The sequence below is a fragment of the Leptonotus elevatus genome, chromosome 6 (genome assembly GCF_054856555.1).
Source record: "Leptonotus elevatus isolate MCC_2025b chromosome 6, RoL_Lele_1.0, whole genome shotgun sequence".
NCBI classification, from domain to species: Eukaryota; Metazoa; Chordata; class Actinopteri; order Syngnathiformes; family Syngnathidae; genus Leptonotus; species Leptonotus elevatus.
In genome coordinates, this window is record NC_141244.1 from 21,972,490 (window position 1) to 21,996,732 (window position 24,243).

Here is a 24,243-nt window from a genome sequence, read left to right on the forward strand (position 1 = left end):
TAACATATGTTAGCATGCATAATGCAAGGCCGGGTTTTCTCACTGACCCTTCCTCCTCTGGTTTCGTCTCCTAACTGCCAAGAAATCCCACCTAAATAAAAAAGAAAAAAAAAGAAAAAAGAAAAAAAATGATGACCCCCTGCTGAAAGTGTCGAGTCCAGATGTGAACATCCTCCCTCTCTTCCTCACTCCCACACTTCTAGCACCCCCTCCACCTCTTCCTCCACCCGAGCCGCTGCAAGTTTTCCATTTCCTTTTTTGGTGAAAAAATTTCGAACGGCAGCAGGGAGTGTGCATCTGTTATTCCTTGTGTACTCCATCGAGGTTGTGAAACAGTCGACTCAGCATAAATATTGCCCTGTATTATAGATTTCAATCCACTTAAAAGCATGTTGTCGCTGTAGTTAAGCGATAGCACACAAATGTGTTGAAAGGGTTCTACCAAAGTCACCACAATTCTTGCAATTACCTCATAAAGCGCTATTTCAAGACAGTACGCAATATAATCCATATCATTTCGTTTATTTTCCACACACATACGAACACACAAATCCTCCATCGCCACCATTGCAAGATTGAGTCCTGTCCATTGACATCGGGATTTATACTAAACAATGGCTTATTCCCCCCCAGCTTAAAAAACAAACAAACAAATGCATATTTGCCAACTCTGACTCACCAGCATCAAAGCTGAAATAATGAAATATATATATATATATATATACAGTACATATATATTTTTTTATACTTTGTCACATAGAATAAGATAAAGAAAGGAAAAAACAGAAAGAGATTTAATAGACACAACAAGAATCTCCAAATTTTGTGTTTAATTTTTTTATCTAGCGTGAGCTGTTATTTTGCACTCATATGAATGTTTTTATAAGTGGTTATTGTTTGCAAACACTTGATGTAAGGATCTAATTCTTACCAAATAGTGAGCCCCAAGTTAGCCTCTAACGCTCATAGGATGTTGCTTAATTATGAGACATTCTATATTATATATTACCTTATTTTCCCCCTCTACAAAAACTAAAATAGCAAGTTAAACATAAACAAGTAAAATGAGAAAAGAGAAATGAAACAAATATAGAACTACAACTTGTAAAATAAATAAACTGATACAAACTAAAATTTAAAAGAAAAAGAAAAACAAATAGGTATTTTAAAATAAGAAAAGCAACAACAACAAAATGGGGGGTGATGGGTTTGGGACAAATATTCAACCTAAACAAAAAATCCTTAAAAAAAAAAAAGAAAGAAAAAATCCTCTAGAAACCTTACCAAATAGTGAATTGTTAGTCAAACTTTATAAGTGTATTTCTTGTTAGGGAGGGGGGGGGGGGGCACAAAATTCGTAGATACAGTGACAACCAGACAAATTCAACAAACGAGAAATACTGAAAAGTAAGACATGCATACTGCGACATTATATAAAAGTAACGCAACATCTTTTGGACTATAATTTCCAGATGCTTAAAAAAGGCACAATGTGAAGGAAAAAAAATAGGGAAATGCTCCAAACCAATTGGGGGCAACAAAGTGCCAGAATATCGAATCATTGTGTGTGTGATTCAGACTTGGAATGCTGGCTAACCAAAACTGACACATGATGCATCATTATTAGAACAATCCGTTTTTCTTTTTTTTTCTGATTTGAAAAAGATTTGGTCCCAAATGCAGAAAGCATTGAGGAACTGTTTACCTCCTTTGAATTCTTCTGAATCACTAGCATCTTAAGAGGGACAAAGTGGTATTACAGGACAAACTTGATTACAAAATAATAATAATAAAAATATAATACAATGAACAGAAAATGTAAGAATAAAAAACAATAAGCAAAAAGGTTCAGCAATCAGATAAAAAAGTGGTTTTGTGCCATGTTTTTGTATTGTGTGTGTTTTTTTATTTTATTTATGTGCACGCAACATGGTAGCATGAGACGGTCTTGTCCAAAAAGTGCAAACTTAACCTTAATTTTTCATGACAATAAAAAAGTTTTTTATTTTTTTGGGACAAGTCGAGTATAAAATTTTGTATCATTATATACAGTGACCTGGTCAAGATGCATTGTAGCGGACGTGGCTCAAGATGTAGAGACGGTCGTTCAGTAACGAGAAGGTTGGCTGTTCGATCCCCGCTCTCCCCAAGTCATGTGTCGTTGTGTCCTTGGGCAAGGCACTTCACACACATTGCCTCCAGTGCTTCTCACACTGGTGGTGCGAATGTTTGTGTGGTGGTCGGAGGGACCGTAGGCGCACACTGGCAGCCACGCTTCCGTCAGCCTGCCCCAGGGCAGCTGTGGCTACTTAAGTAGCTTACCGCCACCACCGTGTGAATGTGTGAGTGCATGAATAATGTATCCAATCCATTGTAAAGCGTCTTTGAGTGTCTAGAAAAGCGCTATATAAATCCAATACAAAAAAATATATATGAATTATTGCGTGAGGAAGAAAAATGACATTTGAAATGCAGTGACATCATTAAATAGGGTTTATTGTTCCTCCTGAATCGTATTTTCTTGGGGGAAGGGGGGGGGGGGTGTCTTATTAACCTGCCCGAAAACTTACCAATTTTTGCAAGTGCCTTTGTGATAATGTACTGTATGTATTCAATGGGTCTCAGACACAACCCCCTAAAATTCACTCATTATCCCTCCATGAAAAGCTGGAAAAAATTAGCCCGCTGTACTCATTTGACTGATTGACATCAAATTGTGATTAGGACTATAAACTGCACTCTTGTGTCCCTTCAATAATTTTTTAAAATACCATATACTACAGTGTTACATAACATGGTGTTAAGGCACTTCACTGTATAAAGTAGTTTGTTGGCGATCCACTTTGGGAAAACTGCCTTAATTTCCCTGTATTACCTTTGCTGGGTATAAAGACTTTGGTGATGCATGAGTCGAGTGGAATTCAGAGTTGGAGTGTGTGGGTCTTTATAGGCCGTTGTGGCAGTCACGGCACAGGATGCGCTCGCCGTCGGGGAAGAAGCCGGCGCCCACTAGCGACACGGAGCACTGCGTGCACGTAAAGCACGGCTGGTGCCACTGGCGCTCCTCGAACGAGATGTACTTGCCTCCGCCAAAACCTGGAAAAAGAGGGACAGAACATCTGACTTAACGTGACTTTTTTCCCCAGAATTTTAGAGTGTGAAGTTGAACGGTGGTGAGCCAACTGTCAGAATGTTGAAGGGAGAGTGCGAATTTGGGAAGCGCTAACATTAGCAGTTGATGAAACAATGGACTGATAATAACAAGTGCCTCTTGGTGGATAGTTAGCAAGCTAGAGGCTAACATTAGTGGTCGACAAAACACTTAGCCTAATGATAAAAAGTGATGACAGACACAGCCCGTTAGCCAGTTGGAGGCTTGTTAATGAGCTAGTCGCTAGAAGCTAACGAGAGTAGTCGATAGACACTCATTAACAAGATGGAGGATAGCAGATAATGTTAGCAGTCGATAAAACATTCAGGCCAATGATGACAAGTGACGACTTGCAAAGCTGTTAGCCAGCCGGCGATAAGTTAGCAAGCTAGCAGCTAAAGTTAGAAGCAGATAAAACACTCAACTGTTGATAACAAGTGTCAACATGCAAAGCAGATAGCCAGTCGGTTAAGTTAGTGAGCAAGCGGCTATTATTAGCAGTTGATAAAACACACAATGAAAACAAGCGATGATGTTAGCAGTCAATCAAATGGTCTGCCGATGATAGGAACGTAACAAGTGACGACGTGCGTAGCAGTTAGCCAGGCGACGACTAGAGGCTTGGTGTTAATGTTAAAGTTGATTAGGGTGAGCATATTCCCATTTCCCCCCAAAAAAGAGGACACTTTCCTCTGCCTTGAAATTGTGGTACCAGTCGCAGTTACACAGTGTACTTCACCTACTAGTGGCTAACATTAGCAGGTAATAAAAGTCCACCTGGCAGATGACAACAATTTGAAGAAGCGCATTGCATTTAGTCAATCAGTGGCTAGTTAGCGTGCTAGTAGTTAAAATTAACAATCAATAAAATACTTGGAAGATACCTCAAAGGGATGATGTGCATACCTCTTAGTCACATTTTCCCTTTTCATCTGTTTTCCGAGCATCCCACCAAAATGAGTGTGACTCACATTAAATTCAATTTGAAACATCACGTAATCACTTCCGCAGTGTGGAAAATGAGGTCCAACTCTTTGTGAAAGATTCCACAGCAGCTCGCCGCACTCTCGACTTGACACGAGTGGGAAAAGCCATCAGGGAACCTCCGGTCGTTCGGAGCAACACGTTTATTTCTGGAGGACGATCCCATGAGGGATCCGCATATAAATCCCAAGGGAGAAGCTCCTGTCATGAAGGTCTGAGGTTTACTTGTTGGTCTTAAATCAGCCTTTAATTGCACTTAGGCCCCACCTACAGTTGATAAGATTAACTGCTAAGGGTGAGAAAAACATCATCGTATTGTACACTGTAAAAAAAAAAAAGAGTAATATTTACTTTAAAAAACCTAGTAAAGTTTTCACTCAGAAATTCTAAGTAAATTTCGCAAGGAGTTTTGAGTATATTTGACCAGTTTGTTAAAAAAAAAAAGTTACTCAAGCGTTGAGGAACAACCTCATGACTTTCAGCTTGGTAGACGGCTACTCTACCACCTGAGCCATGCCACTCTTGTTGTTTGCCAGTTGAGAATATACTGCATTGCTGATGTGTCCAAAATGAGACCAAAAACAGGTATCTTGGAGGTACAAGGATTCCGCCTGACATCATCAATATACTAACACACAACAGGAGCGGCATGGCTCAGGTGGTAGAGTGGCTGTCTCCCAACCTGAAGGTTGTGGGTTTGTTCCTCAACCCATGAGTTCCTTTTTTTAATAAATTGGTAAAATTTAAATATACTCAAAATATCCCTTGTAACATTTACTTAAAATTTCTGAGTGAAAAAAACTTTTTTTTACAGTGTACTGTTGTCTGTTTTGATATGGCGGCATTAAAGACTCTCTCCTTCAGTTTCATAGCGAATAATAATGATGGGATGGAGTGATTACCAGCAACTACTCCCACCAATGTGTTAGTTAACACATTCCCATTTGCAAGACAAGGTTCTACGTGGTGACATATAATATTTGTTTGATTGCTCGTGAGTGGCGTAGCATGATTACGCAACAAATACTAAACTGAACCTTGTGCGTTTGTAAATATCAGCTGTAAACATCGGAGCGGTCCACAAACATTCTAGACCACCAAAGCGGTCATAACAAGAAGACTCTTGCCTGTGATGGGTTTGCTGCAGGCCTCGCACTTCTTGGCGTAAAGGCTTCCGAAGCACTTGAGGCAGTACGGGCTGTCGTCGCGCGAGGTGAAGTGCTGGCCGGCCAGCTGCGTTTTACAGCCGCTGCACACGAAACACTCCTTGTGCCACGGCTCGTCCCGGTAGGTCACACCGCCTTTGGCCAGGGTCTGAAAAGATGAGGACACTTGATTGAGGTCAACCAAACACCCACTCAATCGAGAGACCGTCACAATTTATCAAGGTTGTCGACAGAAGAAATAATAAGACAGACAGAAACTTTAAAAAGTGATAGGGTTTTTTCAAGGTTGATATCGGTACAGATTATTAGTAGTCAAAATTCCTTAAAATTAGTTTTTCTTTTAATTTTAGATATAAAAAGAATTGACAGCTTTGTTTAAAAATGATAACAAAAATTGTAGGGAATTTCCAGGGTCATCAGCTTTAGAGTGTCAGGCGATTACATTTTTTAATTGTAATTAATCGCATGTCTTCACTAGTTCACTCACCATTAATCACACATTTTATATCTGTTCTAAATGTACAATAAAATGTACACCCCCAATTTTTTTTTTTTACGTTTTCTTAGTCTTGTTAACATAAAAGTGGAAAAAAAAAGTTAAACTAATAGAAATCTTGCATCTTTTAGTCATTGATATAGTCATTTTATAATAATTCATAAAATTGGATTACAATTCAAAAGATGTACTATACTGTAAAAAAAACCCGAGTGTGATATTGATTTGTGTAGGTCATTTTTCTGCCACTAAATGGCATAATTGCATTTGTAAGAAAGTGACAGCTCAGCGCATTTTTCTTTTTATATCTAATCAGCTATCTAATCTTGTGAAATTCTGCACATTTTTACATTTGTAAAATCCAAACTTGACCCCAGACTCAACACATATATGTATTATTATTAAATGTATTACTGCTAAATTTTGACGTGGACGTGCCTGCAGTACATGCTTTACAAGTAAATTAACTCAAAATTAACACACTCATTTTGACACCCCTAGTTAAGCTAAATTAAGACCTAAACAAGTAAATAGTTCCTTAAAGTTTTCTACTGTAAATACAAGTTTTTTAAAATTTAAACATAATTATTTATTTATTTAATACAAACTGTATGGAGTTCCCAGTGTCAGCATCCTTTTTTTTTATAAAGTAGAAATTTAAATGAAAAGTTCCCTGAGCGACAAATGCATGCAAATTTGTCAGGGTAAAAGCTTTCAAAAGAGTTTTATCGGCCTTTAGATTTGTAAAAAAGCCAAATATCGGCACCGATAATCGGCCTGGGCGGTAATCGCTCTATCCCTACTTTCAAATGTTTAAATACCACTATTACTCCTAACCCTGACCGAGTCCGAGTGCCTTTTAAGCCAACCAAAAGGCAAGCACCACCCACTCAGGGTTTGGTCTTTCTGTGACGCATTCACAAACCTTTTTACAGCGCGTGCAGCGCGGCGCAAACTTGTCCTCGTAACACGGCACGCAGTAGTGTTCGTCCTTCTCGGGGATGAACGATTTGGAGCCGATGGGCTGCTCGCAGGCGTGGCAGACGAAGCAGCCCTCGTGCCACGTGGAACCTGCATACTCCAGTTTTCTGCTACCTGTAGGACAACGGAAAACAGGCAAAATGTAAAACTGCAACTATGGTGCGATGGCAACTTTACTGGATTGCTTTAAATAATGTGCTAGAACTGCACAAATGCATGAAAAAGCCATTTTGATTTATTGGAAACGAAAACACCACAGGCCCCACACACTCTGTTGGAAACTGGCGGCCGGCCGTACAGGATGGATTAATGCAATTTTTTCCCCCCATAGTTTGTGTCACTGAATAATCCATCTTCTCCCACTTTGGCGCTTGTTTTTTTATTTATTTTATTTTACTTGCTGGTTTGCCCTACGATGACGCTGCGGTTTTGAGGTCCGACCGGCTTTCTTCTCCAGTCGTGGAAAACTCACGCATTACAGCATTACATTATTGGAAAATAACAAAACATACCATTCGTCCGTTTGGCAACCACAACAGAAGGTACAGGTGCACTTTATAATGCAGGGGTGGGAAAAGTATGGCCTGAGGGCCCTATAGGGACAGCTCTGTTCTTTAATCCGTCTCATAAGCATTTACATCATGAAAATATTTAAAAAAATAGTAATTTAGTTTAGTTAATTGAAATGTATATACAGTGGACCTCTGCAAAAGATTCATCTATTTGTGTATTTTTTCCCCAAATTATTTTTATAGTATGTTATTGGATTATTTACCCCCCCCCCCCCCCCCATGTCATCGTTTTATATATATATATATATATATATATTATTTTTTTTTTTTTTTATTGCATTATGTGGGTGTCAATTATACGGCAATTTCCGCTATTCGTGGGCTAGCCCGGTGCGTACCTCCATGAATAGTGGGGGTCCACTGTATATTGATTATATTAAGGAGCAGTTAATTCATGTTTTGTAAAAATAAATAAATAATAATAAAAGTTCAGTAAATATCTATTACATACAGTTAAACAAATCATTTGACCAAACACTAGTTTCCCATCATTATTACTGTTCCCGTTCTATTCCGATTGGCTGCGAGATATGATGTACTGCTTGATAGTGGGGAGTTTATCGTCCATTTTGAACACATAACGGTACCAACTGTGGTTTTTTTAACCAAGAAAAAGTGAATGTCCAAGAAGCCCTTCATTAGAACTGATCAGTGATCTATTTTGTCCATAGCAGTCTACTACTTTACATGCTAGAACCAAACCACAGCACCCATTGGGCAAATAACCAAACTTTGCTCACCTGGCATGACGATCTTGTCGCAGGCTACGCACTTGGAGGAGAACTCGTTGCAGTAGCAGTCGTTGCAGAGCAGCGCGTCCTCTTGGTTGGTGAAGGGCTCGTCCGCCAGCGAGCGGTCGCAGCGGAAACAGCGGAAGCAGTGCTCGTGGTAGTGCCGGTCCTCGTAGAAGAGCTCCTGGCGGGGTGACATGGAAACAAGATCAGGTCCAGCTCACCCACGAAACCAATGAGGATAAGCGGCGTTTAAAAATGGATGAATGAATGACTTAAATAGGGATTAAAAATGAATAAATAATGACAATTGTAAACCTCTTAGAAATGGTCATGGACTCCTTTTCTGCAATAAGAGCAAGGGTCACTATTGGCTAGATTAGATCTATCGCCACATATTACGGTCATATCCATTGTGCGGTCACTATGAGCTGCTCCCAATTATAGCCGTGGAGCCTTATTGTACAATTTAATGTTTCCTGCTGCTGTTTATAACTTGCCAAGGTTCAAAGCAAGAGAACTCGATAGCGCTCAGTATTTGCCACGCGCTTCCTGTATTTAAAATGGGTGTGAATACGTGTTCATAAGCATGTCTCCAAATAAGGTCAGAATATGTTTGTACTTGATTGGGGGGGATCTGAAATGAAATCAACACTATGGAATATGGGTAGCCAGTCAGTTAGCGGCTAGCAGGAAAAACTTGGATGATCCAAATATCGAGCCACGATGGTCGAAAGTATTTGGTCACAATAAGATTTTTTTCACTACTTTAAACAAGTCTGCCGATGCTGGCTGAAACGAGTTCTAGCGAGGTGCACTAGCTACTTGCGTTTAGCAGGAATTACACAGATTGGGCAGGTATGGTAAAAGTCAAAACAATTTTTAAATACCTTGGTTTTAAGGTCATGGTTGGGCTCATATTTGACATGGTAAGAAAACAAAATTCGAATGATTTTTTTTTTTGTGTGAACAGATTATAAAACATTCAAACGAAGAAACATTAAAGTTTTTTTTTTTTTGTAGGAAACACCACTGATAAGTTTGACCTAATGCCAAAAGCATACTGCTAGCCATAATGCCTGCTAGCTATAGGCTTAGCTGCACTGTGTTTTATTACAAGAGGCCCTCATACCTAATATGTTCCGTTCTGTGTATACTGAAAAAAACTGAATATGAATACAGTAAATCAGAGCCCAATTTTACAATTACTTCTTTCAGTGATTCTCAAAGTGTGGTGTGCAGGCTACCTTAAAAGCTATGTGAAAGAATCACTGCTAAGTTTGGCAAATAAGTTAACAAATTAAAAAAGTCTGCTTTATGTCACTTCTAATCAAAGTTTACTGTCAAACTATTCCTGAAACAAATAGAATTACACACTGTATTTAAAAAAAGCCAAATCGATTTTTTTTCTATTGAAATAGTAATACTAATTTAACCTTTACATATTGCAACAACTTTTGTAGTTCTTTTCGGGGAAGGCTCGAACGTGTTAGTTCATTAGCATTGGAATTCATTGGCACTATAGAAAGAGCACAAAAAAGGGAAAAGCTGATGATAGGTTCAAAAGTAAAAATCAGTCAAGTCAAGACATGGTATGCAATGAGTTAACAGTGCCGAGAGCATGACATCATAGTGTACATATGCTTCATACTAGCGTACAGAAACAAAAATGCTACACAGATGCCAGTGAAGCATTCAGGCACCATGCCATGCATGTCCAACTGTTGTTTTTACAAACTCAAAACAAATCAAGTCTGATCCCGTCGGGAAGGGCCGCACTCACCCGGGCGTCATGGCCGATCAGCTCCTTGCACTCGTCGCACGTGTTGGAGAAGAGGCTGTCGTAGCACGGGATGCAGTAAGGGCTGTCATCCGACTGGATGTACTTGCGGCCGTACAGGGACTCCTTGCAGTTGTCGCAGTCAAAGCGGTCGGCCATCGCGGTGGTTAGTCGGGTTTGTCAGCCTGAAAAAGAGGAGAGAGGAAATGACAACACATGAGGTCATGGCATAATAAAGAGAAAGGGCAGAAAAAGACAAAGGCCTTTAATACTCAAAGTTGCCAGGTATGACCACTCGAATCAGAAATGTCCAAAATAACCGACTAACTACGTTTCACAGCATAGGTTCTTAGAGATTTGTATGTGTCCTGTAATGACGAATCCACGCGCCATATTTCATGTCAATCTGACACACTGGTGGCGGACTCCAGCAGCATGGACCACCGCCAAGTCCGTCCTGTCAGCATGTAACACAGCAGCAGCATGTGTTATGTCTAACAACACAACGGGCCGTTGACTTGGCGCAGGACGACCAAGCGGAACAATGGCTTAAAAGGGCGCCGACGGCGACAACAGTATCGGGTTGCCTAAACATGACGGCACCACTGGAGGGAAGCCCGGCGATAAGTGATGCCGACCCTCCGGCGTTCCCACCGCACCGCCGATGAGAACCACCGCTTGGTTTGAAAGGCAGTCGGGGGCTGGGAGCGTTCAGCAAAAGATGATCTCACTTCTGGGTAAGACAAGTAGTGTCAGGCTGGATTTATACTGCAGATCCGAGTGTATACGACTCCGATTTTAGTGCTTGAATCTAACATCAGGTGGCAAAGTGGTCTTGAATTGTTATTTCTTCTGTGTTTGGATGTCCTACATGTTGTTAGCTCTTGAATGCACCTCATGCACAGTCAAATTAAATGTGGAAGTTTGTTTTTGCTTCAGTTATTTAGGCTAACACGATGAGCCTCATTTGAAGGACGTTTTTGCTAAATGATGTAACTACTGAATGCAGCAATTTATGTAACATGGATTCATGATCGTATACATTTTATATGAATGGTGTTAATGGTATGATCTCTATTTTTAAGGGCTTTGTAAAGGAGTTGAATCAGTACTACGAGCGTTACCCGTTTCTGTTTTGTAAAGAATGTGGGTACTAATTGGCACTTCTGCTTGAGACATGACTCACATTCATTGTCATTTTGCCACAGTGCCCGTGGATTTTCTTGTTTTTAAGTCTTATTGTGGTAAACTTTTTATAGCACTTAAGACAAAACCTGATTATTTTTATTTCGGCTGTTTCCTATGGGAAAATACATACAAATCAGAGGAATAGATTGTGTTTGACCTTGGTGGTTCCACTATAGTAGGCATGTTTTCCTTGGCTTGACTCTTGTTATATTGTATGTAATTTGGCTCCCTACATGACGGCCAACATGACTGAACAGACCGTTCTGTATTTCACTACCGCCAATGGATCTATCAGCAAATACATCATGTCTAAAAAGCATCCGTGCTCGGCCTGTGCCACGTTAGTCAAGGTGCTCGTCTTGGAATAGGTTTGCTTTAACAATCAATTTATGCACATTTGACACTCCATCTGTCAGAGAATTCCAGCCGCGCTGTCATCGACCCTCCTAACAGCCACGTCAAGATCAGATCAGCACAATATCGAGTTGAAATTGAAGAATTTGCGTGACCTCTGCATTGCCAGCACTGCCAGGTACGCAGCAGGTATGTGCTCGCCAGATATGAAAACAGAAAGGAGGCGTGAGCTGGAATGGTTCACTGGCAACTAGCTGTCTTTTTTTTTTTAAGCAAATAAGGCTTCTGATAATACACCAGTCAAATGTTTGGACACGTTTCTCTTTTATGGCATGAGAAAGTGTAATATGTATTGTTGGTGGTGCGGACAAGGAATGACATGCGCCGAATCCTATTCGTCGACATATTCGTTGCTCGTCGACGGGGCATGTGGTGACTATTAGACTATAAGAAAAGCCTGGCTTGGGGAAAACCCTTGTATATACAGTATGTGGGTTGTGTGACGTATGCTGTAATTCTTCATCCTTGGAGTATTTTGATGCAAAAATGTCCGTTTTTAAATAGAAAAAAAAGCACATTTCTAGTTTTTAATTTGTTAAAAAACCCGCGTCTCCTTTAAAACTTTGCCCAAGTAATTCGGAAGGGTTTATACCCGTGACAGTAAATCACTAAATATCACTTTAAAAAAAAACACATACGCAAAAAAGCCAAGAAAACAAAAATCACAGTTTTGCTGAAACATTTGTGGTTGAAATCCAAATTTTAACAACTTTTAAATGGTACACATGGACAGGAAGTAGGTCAAGAAGTCGTTTGTATGAATTCCCATTACAGCGTAAAGACCACTTCCACACAGGACAGCCGACGTACGGCACCTGGAAAGGCCCAACAAGGCCGCTCCCAAGGCTGGCTTATTTCCTCACCAGAGTGCTTCTACAAAGCCTTGGCTTGTTTTTGTAGTCTTCCCAGAGAGACGCAGCTCTGAGTAAGAATAACTAACAATCACGTCCGATTAAGTATCCGTCAACTTGCTCGAGCAACAGATGGGAACGTCTTAGGTGGAGATCCCAAAGCCCGACAAAGAAAAGGGCTTGTTTGGACTTGTTTTCATTTTGGGTTGGAGTGGCCAATGTGGGGGTTAAATGAACTCCTGATGCCACAAGCTCCCTCCACGAAAAAAAAAGAGAATGACGTCAGCGCGGTGACCTTCAGGCGCTGGATCTGGGTCATGGTGAACGCCAGATTCCAGGCCTCACAGGGCTTTTTGGATCTCCTGCTACTGCTGTATAGCGCAAACTTCCCGGCAAAGCTCCATCTTCCTTCACATCCAGCGGTGACTCAGAACCTCAGAAGCGGGTCAGGAACGTTGCTAAATACCAGAGCCGTGACCGGTTTCCGAGGAAATCTGAGCCGAGGAGTCCACGCAGGACCACGTACGGAGTTAAATTGCAGCATTGCAAGCAACAAAACGAGGCTCAGAACCAAAAATTCCTTTCTTTGCAGCAATTCCCGCGGGAGTTCATCCGAGATGGAAAGTCAAATACTGAACGCAGCTACAGTATATGGGTCAGCGTGATTGACTCTGCTGGATGTTGATACACTTTTCTTTTCCTTTAAGTGGTTCAATGTTGATTAGTCTGTCTGCTTGTTTGCCATGCAAGTGATTATAATCAACTGGAAATTCACCGTCTCTAAAATCTTAGGATGGACTCCGTGTCCAATTCGGATTTAGGGCAGACTCAGATTAGACCAGTGATTACCATCCAATGTGACAATATCTGGTTTCACCCAATTGATCTGAAAATTAGCATTTACTACAAATAATGTATCTTCGTGTGCCTATCTATGCTAGCAACGTATAGTGCCCGACAGAACAATTAACTCATTCATTCCCAGCCATTTTCACTGAAGCAACCCCCTTCGCTCCCGGCTGTTTTTGACTGATTTTGCAAGGCCCACATAATATTGTGTTCTATTGCTATAAAAACATGAAATCTACCAAAAGAAAGATTAGAGTCTCTTCTTTCATCAGGAAAAAAGTACATTTGTATCTGTTTCCATTTGCAGCGATTAGCATTAGAATATAGCTAAGTTTCATCATTATCCACAAATCTGTTGAAAACACTGAGTAAAAGAGCTTGTTGCAACATGGCCCTGGCTGATCTCTTATACTCTGCCAGCACCTGCTGGCCGTTTTTTGTAATAACTACCATTGCTGATCAAGTGACCTCTTCAGGTCAGAAGCTGCATCAAAGCCTTCTGTACGATCTAACATAAAAAACATATAAAGACGTTTTTGGGAGTGCAGGACAAAGTATAAAAACGTATTTATACGTTTATACGTTTTTCGGTTTGAATCTGGTTGCATTCTTATAACAAAATAATAGTAAAGCATTCAACAGCACTAAGTAAATTGAGATGATTTTTGTTTGGTGAGTGTGCTGATTTGCGTATGTGGCACATGCAGTGACACACTAAGACTCCCCGCTCCTACGGAAAACCATCCCGCTTTTCCTTTTTGCCATTGAGTGAGAAGATACAGTGGAGCATGTGTGCAGTGGCTTTGTTTTTGCAAGACTCAGTCATGCCTGTTGCGGTCAAGATGATCTCTCTGTTGATACAACAGGCTGTCAGATGCTTTGTCTAGTCCTTCTAAAACACTTTTTTGAGGAAAAGGGGGAGTTGATTATTTTCATTCAACAGTAGTGAATGAGGAATGAGCAGCCAGGCTTTTTCCCCTTTCCTGCAGGGAGTAAACACATTTGGGATCAAACAGAGCGTAAAAAGTTTGGGCTGCCAGGGATTAGCAGGCTTGCCAACGGGACCAGACCGGACCGGACGGGGCATACGTAGTTGCTATGTTGCCCGGCGACAGCATACATACAGTCTGCTGTGCTGTCTCCCGATTGGCCCTGAACTTTCTCTTGTTTTCCCAATCGGGAAGAGATTGTACTGACGAGTCTAATCCCCGGGCCTTGGCATTCCTCGTCTATCTTACGGACGGATATTTGAAAACAAATAAAACGTGGAAAAAGCCGGGAAGTCGTAAGGTTCATGACTAAATTAAAGAGTCGCGAGGAAGGAATAACACGCTGAGGCTTTTTGGTTTTCCAGAAGCCGCAGCGGCGAGGCCAGAGTGCAACATGTGCTCAAGGGAAAAGGCCACAGACTCAAAACATGGAGCATGGGTGTGCCGGCTGAATTTCATTATGAGAAACCTCGAATAAACACAGCAAGGCCGCTAAAGATCTCAATGCCATTACCTGCACACATGCCGTACGATTACTGTAATGCATTATGCAAGTTATTCACGATAACCGCCACATTGCACAATAGAAATAAATAGAACGACCAGAAATACTCCACAGAGTAAAAAAAACAACCCAAAAAACAGCATGGTTGACAAGGCTTGAAATACATTTTTCCCTTTGCCGAGTAGTTTTGCGAATCAGTGACTTCATATAAGTAGCAACTGTCTAATTTTGTGTAGCAATTTTTCTTTGCAGATTCATCCCAGGGACCTGCAGCAATGGTTTTATTAAACAATAAAAATATAACAGTCACATTGTGTCTAGCAGAAAACTATTTTCTTGTCTAGAAGCAAAGTTACATTGATTTAAAAAATATTTACTGATACTTTTTTTTAGACAAATGATAAGAAAACAAACACGTAATAAGCCTAACCCTAACCCATAAGAGCTGTCGATGGCCAAAACTCAACACATGGTTCCGCCCAATTCACACTGACCGCGGAACCGACGCGGTGCGTTTTGTGTACGGCATAAGCACGGACTGCAATTCACACCGCGTGCATTGCATGAGCTGTCCGGAAATCTACAACCGATAGACCATAAGATCACGGGGGTTCACGCTGGAGAGTTGAGGTCACGCGATAACAATCGTGTATATAGAGTCCTATTGGTAAACAATAGCCACACTTGCCTGTTGTCATATCGATATGCTTTTGGACATTATTTCTGGCTCTTCTACCATGGTTAAATACGGTTTGTGTTTAAATAGTGTTATTTTGTCATGTTTAATTTATTCTGAGCTCGTTTTTTATCTTAAATGTCTGACTCATGTCATGCTATGTAGTTAGCTAGCTTCCCTCCCCCAAAAATGAGTTTGCAAACGGTTTTATTTTGAAATATACTGGATCTACCTTGATGACGACGCTCGACTTCCTGTCCGGCTTGTGTAATTTTTTCAGCTTCATGAAAATCTGCATTCGGCATTTGGAAAAAAAATAGAACGCCCTTCCGCACCATATACGCACCGCACTGCAGCTGGTGTGAATTGACACGCACTCGAATGCTTTCTATTCCTTGCGGCGGCCGTACGGAAAATGCACCGGGTCCGTTCCGCAGTCAGTGTGAATTGGGGGTTAGTCCGCAAACTACATTCTCATTTGCTGACACCTATGTCACTCACTTGGCCAGGCCCCGCCTTTTAAAGCCATACACACTCAAAGTGACAGATACAATGATAAAATGTGATCATGGCAACCCCAAGTGGACAGAAATACATGCTATTTTATTTGGTTGTAATAAAATCATTCCTATACAAGATAATATGTGTCATACGATGAATGCAATAGCTTCTTTCGCCTGTTTTTTAGAATAACCTCCGCCTTGCACAACAGAAATAAACAAAACGTTGAGAAATAACTTCCCGGGCAAACATTTCCGCGGCAGGCTGGCTCATGTGTGCGTACAAATTAGACGTGTCATACAATAATTGCCGTAATGCAATCATTCCTTGTCAGTTATTCAGAATAGACAGCACCATGTATAATCAAAACAAACACAACAACAAGCAATAATCTGCAGTCAAATCAATCCATGACATGTTCAGTCATGCATTGGCACCTGTTCATGTGCAACATGGATGTGAAATGGTGCACTCCGCTTAACATTACATTGACAAGGAACACTATAGAAAATGGATGGAGGGACACAATGGAAACTATTGAACTGAATTGAACCCTACTACATGGTGGAAAGAAGGATAACGATCCCGATGCATGAAGAGGCCTGGACGCAACCCAGGACTTATCGTAAAGGTCTTTAAGCAGCACAGATTTTAGTGTTCTCGTTGTGAGGTTTGCCATTTTATGATTGAGCTGCTTCGAAAGACTTTCAATCACTTTTGAGCGCCTGGATATTTTGGCAGTGAACAGACTCGCAAAGACCCCTTTAGAGACAAAAACTTTATAAAGAGTAATGCAGGAACCGAGGAGGACATTTTAGGAAACTGAAGACGAGCACGTTCAGAAGTAAATCAAGGCAGAAGCAAGAGCTTTAACCCAAAGGCAGGTCCTAAATCATATCTGAATAAAAAGGAACAGAGAAGAAGGCTGCGTTGGGATAAACACATACCATCACTTTGCACTCTTGTCTGGTGCCTGGACATCTTCCAGAACACAGTCGAGCTCCTTTGGCTGACTTTTAGCTGGGTAAAAAGTTCAGATCTGGACATTCGACTATATCATTTGAGGGCTTTGGTTGAGCACATCAAAAATAAAAAGATGATGTCAAGAAAACAACCCCCACTAAAATCCCACATGTTAGAAAGTTTACGTGTTGCTTCCTCGCAAAGAATGGAGATATTTGTTCCTTCATAAGCATGGAGGCGCTCCATGCGGTGACGAATGGGAAAAGTCAAGTGCGCGAATTGCACCAGAAGATCTTAATGGTTCAGAACGTGTGTTTATGACTCACTGTCCGAAGGATTACGTGTATATTATTCTTTTTAAAGACAGAGGCCTGGTTCTCCAGGATGAGGGAGCGCAGTCGCTCTCCTCAGCGTGACAAATGGCTTGCAGGAACGTACACTTAAAGTTTGTCAGTTCACAGCCAACGTTACAAAATTTGTCAAATGTAGTTTGGCGAAGGCGAACTGCTCCCCTCGTCATGTCTTTATTTGACAGAACCCACTGAGGTATCACAAGACGAAGAGGAAATTAGACATGAGGGGGAGATTATTCATTGATGTGTTTTGATTTAAATGGTCATCGTGGTCACCGGTCATTACAATTGGACATTTTAATGCTAATGGAAAGAAATGATTTCAACATTTACTATGATGGGAAGACAGCAACATTGTTAAATCATGACAAATACTGTAAATGCTCGTCCACAATGTAATCATCCTCCAATCGGCCATCGCTATACGATCATTCATTCCCATTGGTCATTTGGTAAATTCAAGTTCATCACAGTAGGAGCCAAAAATGTCTGCTTCAAATCAAAATGGCTCACTTCCTGTCCAATTTCAGCCTTAGGTTCTGGATACTTTCATATTTTTCTTATGTGATAAATATGTCTACCTAATTTCATGTTGATCAGGGAACCTGGTGTTGGGGGATATTTTTTTTCTAACTTTCTGAAAATCCTTAGAATGATCACCATTTTTTTAAGCTATGCCCCACCCACATTAGATACTGTGGGCAAACAAATCTTCACCCATCTGTCTAGGACACTTAATTCCAATTGGGGATCATTGGTTGAAATTCCCTAAAAAAATTGTGAGCTACAACGATTCAGCAGAAATGACACCAAGCTAATTTGTCTGACCATAGCAGACGTAAGGCAAGTCCTCTCATAAAAAGAATTTCTAGCATGTCAATTACCTGTGGTTTTTCAGTGTTGGAGAATATTGGAGTTAGGTGTACAGTTGACACTATTTATAGGGGATGGGTTTGCTGGTGATAGATGACGATTGAAATGCATTGGGGGGGGACCCACATAATTCTTCCTCAATTGCTGATGAACATTCAATATATGTATGTTATATAAATGAGGGGAAATAGGAAGAAAAAACAAAAAATGAACCCAAAATATTTTTAAAAAAGCAACAAAAAAACCTGGGAAACATTTGTTTTAATAAAAAAAAGAAAAGAAAAAAAGAATCATCCGATTTTCAAGCATGTAGGAGTCAACTGTACTGCCCTCTTCTGCATCACCGAGCAATCAAGCGCCACTTATTAAAAGCTAATACTAATTGGTGCCATCCACAAAACTAAGAGCAGCTCTACTTACTTTTTGACTTTGACATGGTATTATTGGTGGGTGTCACACTCATGGGGATTTGGCAAATTCTGCATGATTGTGCTTCTGACAGTGTGGTCTAGTTGTTTGAAAGTGGCTCTGAATCTTCTACTAGCCTAGCTGATCCTGTCATGGGTCAAGTTATTATGTAAATTATTCCTACGTGTTAGTTGTGCAAGCACAGAAGAGCTCGCACACTGGTAAATTTACAGAAATAGGCAAACAAGATATATGTAGTGTGATTTATGTTTAATTTCATACTTGATGGGTGGGCAGGCAATCCAGAGACCCAACTATTTCCATACAAACAATTAAAAAGCACATTTTAAATAAAATCCCCCCCTTTAAATATTTAATAATTAAAACGGCTGTAAACAAGTGTCCAGAAGACAAACAGCATAGCACAAATGTACTTTTTCCAAGTACATTTGTCATAATCACACTTGATGATGCATTAGCACCTAAAAGGCTGTTGTCTCAATTTCAAACAACAATTATCACGGCTCTAAATCATAGTTCCTGTCAAACCACCATGAAGGAAGTTCAGGGATCTGCGGAATGAACGTGAATTTATTTTTACACCGACTACATTTTTGGCCTACATTTGTCTTCCTTTGAGAAAAAAAAATGCTGCCATGCATTAGTGCCTGACATCTGGTTTGCATTGGCGAAACTATGCAGAGGACTCCTGTGTGCCTTCCACTTTTTGGGGAGAGTCACTGCCTGGAGAGCCTGTTTAGATGGCAGCAGAAGTACCGGAGAGAGGGTGAGAAGAGACGTAGGAAATCTCAAAAGCAGACCAAGGGATGTTTTTGACAGCTCGCTAACTGGTCTACTGGATGTACTTGGGATGGTAAACACACGAAGACGCTTCCTAACAAGTCAGACGGCGTAAAGCTGTCAGGCCAAAAATATATTAGCAGTGAGCTGAAATGGAAAAATGGGAGTAAAGGTAGTGAGAGTTAGATTTCTGCAGGTCTCACTCAAGGCTTGTATTAGAATGAAAGGAAGACGTTTTTATTTATATTTCTTTAAATCAGAGGATTCTGTTTCTTCCCAGGATTCCCACAGATGCTTAATGTGCTCAAAAACCTGCAATTGTTTAAAGGTGACATGCTGTGACATGTTGTGACACACTGGTTGAAGATCCAGAGCCACTTTTAAGCGCCAGCCACAAATATCAATATTTAATATTTGTGTATGTTAGTTTTTTTGCTACATATAACTGCTGCTTCCATGAGTTAAAATGCTTGTATTGTCTTTACAGGAATATTTTTTACACTCTGAGCTCAAGTAACAATGAGCTGATTTCAGCAAGACCAGAAATAATTCTTGATCTGTACTAACTCCCACCCAGAGATTCTCAGCCAATGACTTGGCAGCTCAGAATCTAAAGTTCCAGAGCATAAGAGACACTTCCAAGTGAGCGCCAAAGCACTATCATGTCAACTTGAAACTTTCCAGGAATTCACCAGAATTTCCAACACTATGATTGTATTTATGTTGGATCTTAGAGGCTCCACTGTACAAAATAATTAGATATATTGATGGATGGATGATTTACACACAGCTTTCAAAATGTGAGGAAAAAGTGAGTATAAAACAGCGCCAAGTGCAAAGTTAAGTTCCCCTGATGATGATTCACCATCACGCTTCTTGGCGATAAGAAACCCGTCTGACATCAAGGCTAACTGCGAGACCGGTCATTCACTGGTGGTCGCCTGTTGCCGAGTCAGCACAAAGAGGCCCGGACGCAAAGGGGGTGCGGGGTTAAGGTCTCAAAGGCCCGCCAACTCAGCAATCTGACCTGCATGCGGCACACACACCGACACAACTGCTTGAAATTATTTGTGGCTCGTGGCTGCAGTGATGGAAGCTGACCCTGAAGGTTAATGCCCTACAAAATAATTTATTTAGAAAGCACTACCAAATACCCTCATATGCATGAGCAGTAAGGCTATCATAACCTCTGATTTATTCATTTGAAAGATAAAATCCCTCTGATCACGGGCGTTTTGTTCCAGTACTCGCGATAGGTGAAAACATAACACAGACCATATACTAAATATTTTTTTTTCTGTTTTCTGTTACGGCACGGAGCTTCCACGAACAAGCCAAAGCGGCTGCAGCAAAAGCGTACGGTTGTTATACTTGACCAGGATAGTGAATTCATCGAAACACTGAACAAGCAGCTGTTTGATCTTTTTGACGACGCGTTGGTTGATTGCCTGGTCCACATTGAAGGGGAAAACTTGTAGTTGATAGTTTGGATTTAAAATATATATTTTGTGACATTAGTCATGGCTTTTTTCTGATACACCTCGTATTCTTTTTCTCTTCTCATGTTCATCTCACAACACCTCTCTTGGAGGTGATCCACATTTAGAATAAAGGTCTCAAAGAAACTATCAAAAACTGAGCTCATTTTCCTATTAACCTCAGAAGAAGAGTTCATAAAAAGAGACATAAAGTCATTGTTGGCCACGTAATCCACCAAGACACCTGCCAAAATGCGCAACCAACAGGATGACTATCTTCAAAGTCATTTCCAGTACATGTGGGCCATATTTCCCCGCCTCTTCTCGCAGGCACATCACCGCGGCAACGTGCAAACACCGTCCTCACACCGTGCCGTCATAAACTCCTTGGCCGGTGACGTTCGCCGCTCGTTTCACAGCGAGGCAATTGGCCTGCCGTTGTATGTGGGATGCCGTGGCCATGCGCAAACGGACGAGGCGTGCCAGAAAAAACACACGAGCACATTTATCAACACATGCCGAAACCTGTGATGCATATTCAGGGAATCGGGTCAAGCTGGAGACACGTAAATGTGTCAGTTTAGCAAGACGGGCTGTTAAACCTTACACATTTTTGTGGGGTTGCAGTGTAAAATCTCTTTAGGTGAAAATTCCCTGTGGGCCGCCTCAAAATCATTAGGATAAAATGCTAAAATTGGGTCTCAACTCTTTAGCGTCGCTGCTAAATCTAAATACAGTAAACACCCAGGGTTCACTATACACATATTTATTTATTTGTGTTTTGATCTGTGGAACCTATGCTCAGATATTCTCCAAAAATCTCGACCTAAACCTAAAATGGAAGAAGTTAGAACCAAAGCCCTGGCTAATCGGAAAGTAATCAGAAAGGAAGGAGCTAGCGTTAGCTTAATCTCTAAATATAAGTCAATCAAATAATCTTTAAGCCATTTTATGTTGAAGTATGTTGTAAAACAAGTTTAAGATGTTATGACAGTGTTTTGGGATTATGGTTTGTGGTATCGTTGGTTTTAACTAATGTTTGCAATCATAACATTTTTTAGGAGGGAAGTCAATTACTAATCACCGTCCGTGTCACTTGTCCCTTTTGATATGAATACCAGCTTTACTGTAACACTTCATAATGAAGACCTGCAGCCACGAGTTAACGTGGGCTATCATGCAAGCACGTGAACACTCAAAGGTTGTAGCTGGTTTAAGTAGAAAAACAAACACAACAGTTCTAATGGTGGCAGTATAGTGACGGGTTCAATGAGGAAACTACAGACAGACAACAGCTGCATACACAAGCACCCACCATTTGTTTAAAGCACTTTTGTGGGGACTTCCCTTTGAACAAACCACTAATATTTACTATCACTGGCTTTTCTTACCGCATAAATCAGTGGTTCTCAAACTTTTTACACCAAATACCGTCTGAAAAAAGACCTCACTCTCCAAGTTGTCTGAGTTAAATACAACTGAACTGTATGTTACAGATGCACTGTTCTAAAAATTTCCACAGCATCTTATCAGTAGCTTGACTCAAGAAAATGTTTTATGTCCCCCAATCATAGGTTCTAGGTTTGAATCTCAATTCTGTGTGGATTTGTGGAAGTGGATTGGGGTAAATCCCACGTTACATTGAGCACAGTCACAACGAGAAACACTAACAAACCATGGCAGACTTCTTGGTGTGGAGAGATTATTCTCAAGGAGACTGACGACAAAAGACAGCAAAGTGAAGACTGTAACACTGTACTCTTTACATAAATCCTCAAATATTAATGGTAAGACCAATGAGAAACCAGGAGCTTTGGAACAGCAACAAAGTCAGCTGTTTTATTATTAGTTCCTGCTGTGGAGCTCTGCTGTAAGTCAAGGAACCTCTACAATACCAAAAGTATCTCGTCAATACCTCCTTTCTGTTTGACAATCAATTAAAGGATGTAAAGATAAGAACCTGCATCAGATGTCTTTGGGTAATTTTCTTGCCCTGAGCCTTTCTCCACGTAAGGTCAAAATGTTACCAGCCCGAAAACGGAGCCGGCGTGCCTCATGTCTGGAATGAGCTCACTTCAAAAGGTGTCTATAAATCATGCTGCCAAGCAACATCACTGTTGCCTCCCCCAGTTGTTTGCACCCCCCCCCCCCTTTTTCTGCCCCACCCTATTCTCCTTCAGTTCTAGTGTCCTTCAATTAGGGTTCAAGACTGTGTGCTATTTGAATGTCCAGCTACATTTCCAGGATTGTTGATCACAAAGCCTTAACTGAGGCTGGATTCCCACCACAGATTATCTAACCCAATTCCTACTTGGTGCCAATACGTGTGTTCCTTGTTTTATGACAGAATTCTGTTTTAAGGCTACGGCGGCTGATTTGTATATAATTCGGAACGTGCATTACGCTACCCGTGCCTCTGAAGACTTTGACAAGATTTGGAAAAGACCCTTGGGAAATAATCTCACACCTGCCCCAGTTCCCACATTTAAACACGAGTTATAGAGTTTTTAATCGCAGCCTAGTCTCACACTGAGATTTTACAAAGACTGTGGAATTTACAGGGACACTATTTACAAGAGTACAACTAGATTCTTTAGGCATTTTTTTACCACAATGCAATTTTGGGCCGCAACAATGACGCAACATCCCAAAATCTGATGAGTTGTCATCAACGACAATTACTTTCCGGCACAACGCGACGGGAGAAGGGAGTATCGGGTGGTAAAATTCTCAACCAGGTTGGAGAATACCCTTACACATTGGCGGCATCCTGTACCGGTTGCAGCTCTGATTCTACCTCGTAAGTCTGAAAATTGCCGAGTAGACCTTGTCCATCCATTTTCACGTGGTTTGCTTTCACCACAACAGGGCAGGAAAGGAAAGTGTCAGGGGGTGTCACATCTATGACGTCACATTATATAACTGTACATCAGAAGCCGAAAACTCAGCAGGTCCACCAGGTCCCCCCATTTTCGTTTTTCCTTATTAGCTGTCTCCAAACTTTGACTTTGAATTTAGCACGAATTGTAATGACATCCTGTTGCAATGATACGGCGACCTGTCTGCTTATATCGGAGCTATTCCATTCATCGCCAGTTTTAATCTAGAATCACTCTGGAGAATATCCGATTCCATGTTTTGTCCGTGACACATAGGCGAGGAAGGCCACAAGAGAGAATCAAATAGGTTCCAGTGAGAACCATAAATGCGGGCTTAGTTGACTCAATCACAAGATTTAGTGGTGACAGGGTGGAATATGTAAACATAAAAATGACCTCAAAGTGATTACTGCTATCAAAAAGCAAAACTCCCTTTAGTGTACAATAGATCACAGCGGATTTATCAGCGGTTTTGTTTGGGTCTCCGGAGGCACGAGTACCGAGATCCTGACTTTGTCGACTTTGCCAAAGCGGAATCGCAATCCATCAGCGTCTTATCTTTCCAATGTCACACGCGTTTTCTTTATCATGCAAGCATGCAAAACACCATTCGTCTTCCACACCTAATTCATTACCAGTGTTAAAATGCAAACT

The 24,243-nt window shown here is 40.9% G+C and overlaps 1 protein-coding gene across 1 annotated transcript in view; it reads right to left on the reverse strand.

Annotated features, from left to right (window-relative positions):
• Window positions 1–529: 529 nt before the first annotated feature.
• Window positions 530–24,243, reverse strand: part of fhl3a (four and a half LIM domains 3a) — a 36,988-nt gene continuing 13,274 nt past the window's right edge. The window contains exons 2-6 of the mRNA XM_086079038.1: window positions 9,865–10,046; window positions 8,091–8,265; window positions 6,723–6,892; window positions 5,263–5,449; window positions 530–3,096 (exon numbers count right to left, since the gene is read on the reverse strand). Coding sequence (XP_085935164.1) covers window positions 2,945–3,096; window positions 5,263–5,449; window positions 6,723–6,892; window positions 8,091–8,265; window positions 9,865–10,020 — 840 coding nt within the window. The 5' untranslated portion in view covers window positions 10,021–10,046 and the 3' untranslated portion in view covers window positions 530–2,944. The remainder of the gene's footprint in view (window positions 3,097–5,262; window positions 5,450–6,722; window positions 6,893–8,090; window positions 8,266–9,864; window positions 10,047–24,243) is intronic.